General features: G+C 39.2%; 1 protein-coding gene across 1 annotated transcript in view; it reads right to left on the bottom strand.

Moving 5' to 3' along the window:
• Positions 1 to 2961: 2961 nt before the first annotated feature.
• Positions 2962 to 11761, bottom strand: part of MOCOS (molybdenum cofactor sulfurase) — a 231072-nt gene continuing 222272 nt past the window's right edge. Inside the window, exon 15 of the mRNA XM_055705183.1 lies at positions 2962 to 6504. Within this exon, the coding sequence (XP_055561158.1) occupies positions 6358 to 6504 (147 nt within the window). The 3' untranslated portion in view covers positions 2962 to 6357. The remainder of the gene's footprint in view (positions 6505 to 11761) is intronic.

The raw sequence follows: 11761 nt of genomic DNA, 5'->3' as shown, positions 1-11761 counted from the left end.
TCTGCCCTGGTGAGGCCACATCTGGGGTGCTGTGTCCAGTTCTGGGCTCCCCAGTTCCAGAGGGACAGGGAACTGCTGGAGAGGATCCAGTGGAGGGCCATGCAGGTGATGAGGGGGCTGGAACATCTCCCTGATGAGGAAAGGCTGAGAGAGCTGGGCCTGTTTAGCCTGGAGAAGAGAAGACTGAGAGGGGATCTTATCAATGCTTACAAATTTCACAAGGGCAAGTGCCAAGAGGATGGGGCCAGGCCCTCTTCAGTGGTGCCCAGTGACAGGACAAGGGGCAACGGGCACAAACTGCAGCACAGGCAGCGCCACCTGAACATGAGGGAAAACTTCTCTACTCTGAGGGTGACAGAGCGCTGGAACAGGCTGCCCAGGGAGGTTGCAAAGTCTCCTTCTCTGGAGACATTCTAAACCCACCTGGATGTGACTGTGCAACCTGCTCTGGGTGAACCTGCTTTAGCAGGGGGTTGGACTAGGTGATCTCCAGAGATCATCCCTTCTAACGCCCACCACTCTGTGATTCTGTGATTTAACATAAGAGAAATTCGATGTCATTTCTGCATTGAAGGGTTTGCTGGAAGAAACTTTTTGAATATGACGGTAAATACAAAGGCTCTGAGGGTAATCAACAGTCCAAAGCATTTGGCTAGGCCAGTGAAATTACAAATATTGAATACATGACTCACTAGGAATTACATCCATGAATGATGGATACCTCAGAGGTTTTTCTCCATTTGTAGAAGTGAAAAAATGGGTTCAGCATTGCAGGACCTTCAGTAGTCTTCTAGTTTTGTTTTGCTTCAGGAAATAACTCACAAACTTTTCAACAGCTTTATCTGATTAATCTGTTGCAAGTACCAGAAAACAACAGACTTGAGATTAGATCATGGTTGGCTTTTCAAACACAGCCTCATGAAAAATAGCCCTTTCAGAAACCAAAAGCTGATTTCACTTCTGGACTAAAAAATCATGTCTGCATTAACAAACCTGGCCAGAGTACTTTAATCTGGACGGGACCTCTGAAAAAGCAGCAATAAACATTAGCGGGCTCAAAGATGGAATATACTTGTCATCTAGGAGAAACTGATGTTGACGTCCAGATTTGCAGTGTGTTGACAAGTTTTGGTTGCAAGTCTGAAATAGATGGGTTAACAGAAGAAACTGGGTTTAACACAGAAATGCACCTGATTATAGGCTATGCGTGAGCCATGCATGGCAAAAGGGTCTTCATTTAAGATCAATGTAATTCCAAATTTGCGATGAAACTGCTGTATGCTAAAATAAATTCCCTGATTTATTCCATTTCATCTTACTTTGTGGGTATTTGAGAAGCCCCTCAGCAGTTTTCACTGGCAAATGCTACAACATGCATTCTTTTTGTTTGTCCCCTTTCCCCATCCTACCTTTGCCATGGTCTGTTCCCCAACAGCACAATTCTTGAATATCACCCTTCTAGGATGACTTCCCAGTGCCTGCAAAAATATTACTAACTTGTTCTGTGACACATAGTTCTGGGATTATTGCACAGAGGTTTCTGATGTACCTCTGCACATGGCAGTCATGCTCAAGGATGGTCCAAGTAAAATGCCTCTAACATCTCTCCCTGTTCACAGTCCCAAGTGAGTCACTTCACTCCTTATGCAGGGCACCCTGCCTATTTCCTTTTCCACTGGAAGGGACCTGCAACTGCCATCACATAGAGAGAGCAGCAAAGTAAGCTAGTTGACACAAAAGGGAGGGAAGACGCACCTCTTAAATAGCACCTTGCTTAAGAGGCACCTGTTGATGGCTTACTCTGAGTTCTCTGAATCCAATTTATGGGCCTCCTTGAGGATACGTATGTCCTTTCTTTCCTAAAAAAATTACAAACTGGGTAGTGAAGGTATGTGTATCACTACTTTCTTTTAAACCTTGACTGTAGGAGATGCCAATTTTCTTTCCCTCCCACATTTTTGCCTTTTCACTTTGGCCTTGTGGCTGGTGTACCTAGGAAGAAGTTAGAAACATGGGTTAATTTCCATTTTTGCTTTTGAGGACTCAAACTTTGTGTTTCCTCTGTTGGCATGTTCTGAAACGTGCTTGAGGTGTTCTCTATTTTTGCTGAAGTTCCACCTTGTACTTAAATGCTGGTGGCCAGAGGAAAGGAGACAAGCCTCTGTAGCCCAGTCTCACGTGCCCAGCAGAGTGGAGGAGCGCTCTGCCTTCTCTTCCCTTCTCCAGGGCTGTGTCTAAGTAGTTGCCTCATGACAGCTGTATAATCAGAGAGACAGGGATGTACCCACATCTTTCACCTCCATAGCAGTGACCTACCAGTTAGCTTACAGAGTCATGCTCTTCTTCTCCTCCCACCCTTGATAAATCCAGAAGAGCATGGATGAGTAGCTCGGAGTCACGTGTGGATCCTGCCTCGCTGTGCCAGTGTCCCTCTCTCTCTGGCCCAGTGAATCACAGACCATTTCTGTGCAAACCTCATGAGAAGGGAGGGACAAGCCTTCCCTGTGATTCCCACACACCCTCAGCCCTGTTAAGTCCCCAGTCTTGCCCACTGACTGATGGTTAGGCAGCAGAAAAAGATGGTGTTGGATCCCTCCAGGAAAAGGGGAGGGAAATGAACCTTCTTTTCTCCAACACCCTTTGTGAGAGCTCCAACCTTTGGGTAACAGAGATGGCTCCAACAGGACTGCCTCCAGACGTATTTTAAGGGAAACCAGTGATTAGCGCATTTTGTGCAGGGCCTGAGTTGAGTGTGCAACTGACTGGCATGCTGACTGGACAGATGGAGGCCATGAGCAAAAATAGCTGGAGGAACACCTCACCTGTGAATCCCAGCAGCAACGAGACATCCCTTCAGTCCTGAGCCACACACTCACCCCATGAGACTGGCAATGCCTCCAAGCAGAACTTGGCATCTCATGAGCTCAAAGGTCAAGAATGCAATCACCACCAGTAAACACATCAAGCACAATATATATTTTATTGGTTTCATTTCCAAGAAAGTTAAAAAAAAAAACGACTGAAGAAGAAACGCATAGCATAATCTCTATGATTTATGAACAATAATCACATTTCTGCGGTGTCCTTCCTTCTGCTTTATGTACGATTTTAACAGAAGGGTGACCTAAAATTTTGAACATATTTTGAAGGATGCCATAACAAAGGATATAAATCATGAAGTGTATCTGAGATATCTTAGTCATATCAGAGAACACAGAGTTCAGAGGCTTCTCTTAAAAATGCTGATTTCTGTCCTGTGGTTTCCTGGCTATTATTAGAGCTTATAATGATCACCATTTTTTTGCCCTGAGAATTGGGAAGGAGTTAAGTCTCACAGAAAATGGAATGTATCTGAATAATTCATTGTAAGGAAATATCAACTTAGTTTTCAAATATATAGAGGACTTTCTACATGGAAAATGCTGTTATTAAGTACATTCCTTATCCATATAAGGAAAACATACACCTGCAATTAGTCCAAAGATTTAATTTTGCAGCAATGGGAGTGCTTAGACAAAAGAGCCTGCATTCATATGAAACAGGCTTTTTTCTATATATTCTGAAGATTGAAAAGTCACCCCTTATAGAACATATAATCTTTCTATGTAATATATACAGTGTTTCAAAGTGTTTGTTTCCTCCTTGTTCCTGCAGTACCTAGGTTTGCACTATGCCAAGTTTCTTTGAATTTTTTTCACATTATGGAAGGGATGTTCTTTCTACAAACGTACAGCACACATCATTAAAAAGTGACTCTTCTTACTTCAAGATTTTCCACAGAGTATTGGCACTGAGAAGAATTTGCCTTGGCAAGAACACTCCATTTACTAGAAGGGAAACACTATTCTTTGTTGAGGTGAAAGATTCCTTGTGTCTCTTCCATCAGCCTAGAGCATTGTGACATTTCCTATCACTGTAGCTCAAGGATGTTCCTTCTGGGAAATGCACGGAATATACTAATGAGCATGTTCGTACATCAGAGAAAATATTTTTTTCCTCCTGTAAAATGACAAAATTATTCTTGATCTAATATTACTAAGACACAGCAGAGAGAGAGTATAATTGCCTGTAAATAATAGGTCAAAATGACTAAGCATGACATTTTTAAAGTTCAAATCCTCTCATCCTTAGTTATCATACGTTGCATTAAAGCAATTCACAAATGGTATTTGTCAAGCCACTGTGTACCAAAGTGACTTATTTTGTAGTTAATCCAATAACAAGTGAAACAGAGCTTGCTGAGGTTTGCTTTCAATTTCCTTTTCTAACTTCTGTGCCATTTGAAACAAATGACATATTGGTGAGGTGAAGAGGACAGAGCCAAAGCACCAGAGATCACCTGAAGGTCAGCATACAGCAGGTCTTTTGCCAGAGCTTTGCTGGCTTTCTATCCACAAAACAATGTTCTGTATAACAGAAAGGCAAAGAGTGAAACAGTTAAGAGATTTAGATACCATGAAGCTGCTTTTCAAGGTTTGAAAAAGCCTGCTCATTACAACATCAGATAATTAACTTTTAAACAGATAAAGCCCCCGCTTTTCAAAGCAGACATGAAGGAGCAGTGCTCAGGCTCTGAAGTGGAAGGTACAACTCTCAAAACTCATCCTCAGTTTACATACATATGAAAGGCCTCTCTTTCCATGTATTTTATGGCAGGTTGTAAGAAATAGATAATGTATCTTCTCATTTCCATTACAAAGCTTTGCTGAGAGACTAATAAGAGTCTGTTCCAGCTGAAGTGAGTAAAACCAGTTCTTCAAAAGAAAAAGAAAAAAAAAGAAAGAAGAAAAAGAAGGAAAAAAAAAAAAGAGAAAGGAAAAAGACCATTTTTGAGTTCTGATTCACACACTGGGCAATATGCTTCCCTTTTCTTTTCCAGTTGTATGCCACTCTGTGGTAGTCGCTTCCCTTTCAGAATGACTGTTTGACAAATTCTTTCACAAAACCACCTACTCCCCTCCAGGGATATACTCAAACAACTCAAGGATTACTTCAGCCAGAAGCACTTTCACACAGTTTGAGCCAAAATTGCCCCAAGGAAGACCTAAATCATGTTGGATGAGAGTTCTGAGGGTGCTTTTAAGAGGGTCAAAATTTCACTTCCCAAATGCCATTACAGCAGCCAGTCTAGGAGAATTTCTTTTTCCAGAAGGACTTCCTGGAATCATGAAATTGCCCTATGGCTGGCTGGATACATGCTGGGGTTCATAAAACACCTGGCCGCAATGTGTTCAGTCTATTACATTGACTTCCCATGTGTTGTTTTTTTTTTTTTTTTGCTGCGTGCCTTGCTTTATTTATTTTTTTAATTTTCGCAATAACATATTTCAGACAAGGTCCTAGGTTTCACACATTTTCTCTCAGAAATCAGATAGCATGAGTCATATTTAGGAGCGTAAAGAACACAAAAGCCTTCTAAGAAGAACATTATCAAATGCACAGAGAATGAAAAAAGAATACCTTGACCTCTTTGGGATGGAGAAGCATCCAGACTTTCAAGGCTTCCCTTAAGTGGCCATTAGAGACCACTGAGGGTAAACAAAGTTTGGATAGAAAACATGACTGTATTATCTGAAAAATCTCTACTTAGAAAAAAAGGTGTCAACATCCACAAATACATAAGGAAACAACTGTGTGAGAAATCATCACATAAAATAAAGCAAACAGAAAAGTAGCAAATGGGAATGAGAGAAAGACGTCAAGAACAAATGGATGGAATTGCGTCATGGGGAATGTGTTTTGCAAACAGCATACTGAATCTTCATTGATCTTTGTGCCTTTTTGTCATTCTCACACACCACTTCCGAAGAAGGAGACACAGATTTCCCAATAACAGTTCCATCTTCTCCAGTGCTTTCACACTGTCTACACATCACATTCAGTTTCATTTTTAAAAAGCTGAATGGATTGCTACTCTCACGGCACTCTCTCACTGTTCCCTTCCCACCCAAACTGTTTCTAAAACATGTCCTGCATCCTCTCTCCTAATTGTGGTTTTAACAAAGCAACATAAGGAAGTAGTATATTGTTGTGTTTACTTTCCTTCATTGAGATGTGGGTTTCTGACAACAATGTCGGGCTTGTTTTGGGAGTCATCCACCAGTAAAACTTGATTGAACCTGTTGCATCCTGAAGCAATTGAGCAAAATAGTTATGGCTGCTGTAAGTTAATCACAAGCAAAAACATGTAGGTGAGCTGTAATTACCAAGAGTTCTGCCATCTGATAACGTTTACAGCAAACAGAAAATTAAGACTTAAACCAGAAGCAAATGAGTGGAAGCTTTCACTCTTTTTTGAATAAATGACTACTGACTTTTCCCGGGAGTTGCATACAAATCTCATCTCCACCACTGAATCTATCCTGAACATTTTTCTTCACTGGATGTCGGGGGCTGAATTTCTGTATTCTCCTTCAGCACTGGAAGTACTTGAGATCCAACTGATAAAATATCTGGAAAGGATGAGCACAAGGGCTGGTTCATCAGGTATATGCCAAAGTTTGTCTGAAAAAAGCAAAACATTTATTGATACGCAACTCATGTTAAAGTAACCAGATCTATACAGGAACTCACAACCCAGATACGTTTAGAAAAACAACATTGCTTTAAGAATAAGGAGGTATGTGCTATCTCCATGTAATTAAGAACATTTTTAACTAATTAACTATAATAGACTAGTAAACAAAAGCTAACCCCATGCTATTCAAGAAGAATACCTAAAGTAAGTGGATAAATAACATAGTATTTCATCATGAGTTCCATAGTATCATATATGCAATTCACACTCCCTCACAGTCTTGTCATTTAATGACTGTTCTGGCTTCTTGGCAAATACAGTTAATCCATTATCACAAAAAAAAAAAAAAAAAAAAAAAGACTAGGCAGCATGAGAATGCATGTATGTTCAAAGTGAGGGAAAGTCTTGCATCTTCTGTCTAGCCTTTGTGAATTTCCCTTCATTTGTTTTTATGAATATTTTAGCATATTTTACAGAAAATATTCAGAAAGTTTGTTTTATTAGGACTACCACTTGTTACCTGTCACTACCTGTGAAGCCATCGTACATAAATATTAGAAATACTTAGATAAATGTCCTTGTGATACTGAGTAATAAAGAACAGAGGAACAGAATAACCACTTCACCCATTGACCATACACCCTTGCAGGCACTGAAAACCTGATCTGAGCAGCTGCACTTTTATGTCCGGTCTTGATCTTAAACACATTGAACATCACAGTTGTAGCTGTGAACAGATGAGTGTGATCTGGAAACGTCACAGTAAGAGACTGGTGTGTTTCTGTGGTTTTGTTGTTCAACAGTGGAGAATTTAGAAATGCACAAGAAACAGATTTGCAATCTCATGATAATCTTTTCCAGACTATTAGATAATAGTTAATTAAATAATTACGTAAAGTTAGAAAAAAAGGAATGCTGAAGACCATGTTAAATTGATAATTGATATGTAGACTTCAGAATGTCTTTGTTCATCAGAACTGAGGACCTTGGAAACCCAATGCCTCTTTTCCTGTCTTTTTTCTTTTACAGATTTCAATAAAAAGTATTTTGGTTTGGTAGGCTGCTGCCAAAATGTACCAGTCACTCAAACGTGTAAAGTAAATAAGCAAATGATATGCATTACAAAAAAACCTGAATTCTCCTTCTCCATTTCCTGATTACATTAACTGCCATTGTTGAGATGGATGACCCTGAAACTGAGAGCATTACATTTACAGTAGATTTAGAAGAATACACTAGGTAAAGGAATTGCAGTGCATTAAAAAAAGTGTTAGCTGAATTTAAGGGAGTATATTTGACAGACTAAATATGAAGGCAGTATGTTTTCTCCTGTTCTTGCACTGTATAATTAAAGAAAGATACAGTAATGAGGTAACACCAAACAGCTTCTGGTCTTTGAAGAATTAGTGAGAGGTAAGGCTGAGACCTACTCCCAAGTGAGAGAGCTGCTGTAAAGCACAGATCTGTACAAACAGGGCCTCAGATTCTGAATGTGGGTCTTTCTCTTCCGTTTGTAATCCTAAACATTAAAAAAAAAAAAACAAACAACAAAAAAACCCCAAAACCAGCCTCCAAGTAGAGTTTTTTTGGCTACTTCTGCTATTCCTTCATCTCAATGGCATTTCATATATATGGGGTATAAGCTGGGCCTGATCAGGCCTATCCTGTTAACGACACCTTTTGGACACCTGTGACCATAATGGTGTTAACACTGGTGGACACACGTAAATCCTTACGGTCAGTGTTCTAGTATTTAATGCTGAGGAACAACTACAGCACAGAAAGATCCCAATCCTCCAGCACAGTGACAGTGTTGAATCAGCTGTGATGCTAAAATGGTAAGTTAGTAACTCTTTCATTTGAAATATTAAAGTATATAGTATTATTTTTCTGTTCTCGCTTTTCTCTTATTTGTTAACAAGCTGTGGTTTCTCTGTTGGCACAAATGATGTGTTTTTCAGCCTTATGGTTAATAACTTGGATTTACATCTTACACCCTAGTGCAAAAATGACAGTTGACATAATTTTGTTGTTTTAAAAACCCAAATACTGTAAAATGAATATTAGTCTATGCTATACCACTTTTCACACAGGAAGGAATGTTAAAACCCATCTCTGTAAATTAACTTATTTGATACATGAGAAGTTTTTATTTATATCTACTGTACTGACATCTTGATTTGTCTTAAACTGAGACCAAAATAAATCTGGGCAGCTTGTTCACTGTGGAGAATTTAATTTACCAATTTTTCTATTGTTATGAAACCTGTAGCAAGATATTATTTTTTTCTTAAAGCACTTTATTCAGAATTACTTAAGAAAAGGCATATGCAAATACATCTTATCTTCAGGAGATCTCAAATATTATTTTAATACTGATCCTTAGTATTTCCCTACTCTGATTTGGCATTTAAAGTCTCATAGTATTTTTTCAGTGCTGAGACTGGGTGATACCTCAGGAGTTTTCAAGGTGATGGTATACTGATGATATACATATTTTAGTACTCATACCTGCTTGGAATTGCTGACCTCTTTTGTGAATGTTCTTTAACTTGTAATTACCAGAAGTGGATTTAATATTTTTTTTTAAGTAAAGTTCTTTGTTTTTTCAATAATTACATATATTGACTCAGCAAGTAGTGATAACAGCAACCTGCCCCCCACCAAGCAACCACAAAAGCTGTGCACCCTGTCATTTCAGCTCTGTTTCAAGAGAAAGATAAAAATGTAGAAATTGGCCCTTCTCACATTTCACTGTTGAAAAACGAGGCTTTCAGATGCACAGATTACAGCCTGCAGAGTTATTACAGTGAGACGCATAATCTGTCTGTGCTGTCGCTACCTTTTCCTGACTTCAAGGGCGTTTCATTCTGCATATAACCTCCCCAGAAAACACCAAGAACTGGGAAGGGAGTGATGGACTGTGAGTTCTGTGGCTTTATGTTCTTGGTGTTCTGATGGCAGTAGGGGCTCTCCCCAATACTCTTAAACTTCACAGAGACAAAAAAAATGTAAAGCTTCTTGATCAGGAAAAAGCACAATGCTTCACTGCTGGGAGAAATAGATAGAACGTACTTATTCTTGCCAGCAGTGAATCATATGATAATCATCACACTCGCTTAAAGGAGGAGCTATAAAATGCTTTCATTCTTGCATGTTGTTTCAAGCACATTTACTGGATCAACAGTAATACACACTGCTTAGATATTCACTGACAGAGAAATATCCTGGGTGCAGTATCTCCTTTTGTTAAGATATAAACCTGAGGCACTACATCTGACAAAGGCTGAGATGAGATGCCTTCAAGCTACAGCTCCTAAACAATCAGTTAATTCAGACTAGTACTTGGTAGGGAAAATGCTCTGCTAGGATGTGTAACAAGCATGTAAGTGATAGTGCATGCTAAAATGTAGCTTTGGATAGATGAATTCTGGATTTTGCCCTTGGATATAGCTCTCAGCTGCTTTCTCCCAGTAGATAAATTTACTTATTCATGCCTGCTCATTTTATTCATACAATAACATGTCCTGCCTCCCATGCAAAGGTTAGTGGGATGCAATTAATAAAGCCATTTTTTTAAAAAAACCCATAAGGATGTTTTATTAGCTCTGGATTCACCAAAACGTAATAATAAAGCTTTACAAAATAGGGAAGTGAAAGTACTCACTTTCAACATGCTGATTTTTCATACTGGAAAGAAGAGGAACTTTTAATTTGCTGTCAACCCTCCCCCCCCTCCATCTTGTTCTGTTGAAAATATCTGGACAGCAGAATGTTTTCCTAAGAACTGATTTTCCTTTGCTCCTCCTTAAATAAATGCATTTTCCAGTTCAGCCACCAATGAGAAAAGAGAACCGTATTATTTCAGAAGTCTATTAATTACTTCAATCACTGTTTGCTAATGTTCCAGATCGTTGGATGAAAAGCATTGCACAGTGTAAAGCCCTGCATTACTATGAAAATGATGATAATGATGCATCAGATAAGAGAAGCCATTTGCTATTCTTGCTAATGTTGCAGTAAGCAATCCAGAGGCACCATCTAATTTTGCAGGGAAAGAAGCTCTCCCAAGGCACAATGAAGGAGGATCAAGGCACATAAAGGAGGATCAACAGCCCGCAGGAAAAAAAACCACAAGCTTTTTAGTGTATGAGGGCATGTGCAAACATAATGGATTTCCCTTGATGTACCACTATCCATACATTTATACTGGGGCAGGCTGCTAATGCAATTCCCTTTGCTACCTTGACAGCAAGTCCCAGCTTCTAGCACTACTGCAGATCTACCCACAGGGCTTCTGCTTTTGTCAGCGTTAAACTGCATGGGCAAATCACAGAAGATGGGCAAGAATTCAATGTTCTCTCCTTTCTGTCTATGTGTGTTTTACATCAGGTGTTGATGCATGGGAAACAGTGTGTGGCTATCTTTTGTGCTATTTCCTTAATGTAGTTACCTAGTCTTTTGTAGTCTCCTGCAGTAACAGAGAGAGCCGTGTCACAGGAGAGCTCATTTTTCCTTTTCAGTCAAAAATTACAGAAGGAATCCTTAATGAGCGTTTCTTCAGAACTGATGGCAGCAGAGCTCAAGCTCACTTTGTAGCAGTGTTTGTGTTTTATTTCAAACAATGTGATAAAAAGTTTCATAAGAAGTAGCTGGCTAGGCGTCAGCACCTTGCTTGACATTTATCAGGAAACATGCAAATTACTTGTGTGGCTAATTACAATAGCTGACTTTCAGCTGCAATCCCTCTATGCAAAGCCTCAGTCTTTCACCTTGGAGCACCAGGTTCTCAGGAGAAAAACACTGTTGCAGAAATAAATATTGAAGCACCTCTTAAAAGCCTTATGCTATCTAGCTTATTAGTGAAGTTAATTGGCAGTGCTGTTATTTGGGCTACCAGTCTGATAAAGTTCAATATATTTTCCAGGCTGGTGTTCTTGGAAAAACAAAACAAAATAGTAAATATTGATATCTGACTCTTTCATTAAGTATTCAGGATTTGCTATCCATTCGTTTGGAAACTGAGCAACTACAACAACCTTTCAAAAATATCAGTTCCCCTTGTACTGGGAAATTAGCTCAAATCTTATTTTGCTGCATCTGTTTTCTGTAGTTCAAATCATATTATTGACATCTGGGAACAAACACTGCTAAATTCCTTCACTGAATCTGTATTTGATATAATCTGACAAAAATCTTATAATCTAATAAAAAATGAAAATTAAGTCTATTAGATGATTCCTT

The sequence above is a fragment of the Falco cherrug genome, chromosome 3 (genome assembly GCF_023634085.1).
Source record: "Falco cherrug isolate bFalChe1 chromosome 3, bFalChe1.pri, whole genome shotgun sequence".
NCBI lineage: Eukaryota > Metazoa > Chordata > Aves > Falconiformes > Falconidae > Falco > Falco cherrug.
The sequence above is the reverse complement of the archived record's forward strand: the minus strand, read 5'-3'. Positions and strand labels throughout refer to the sequence as shown.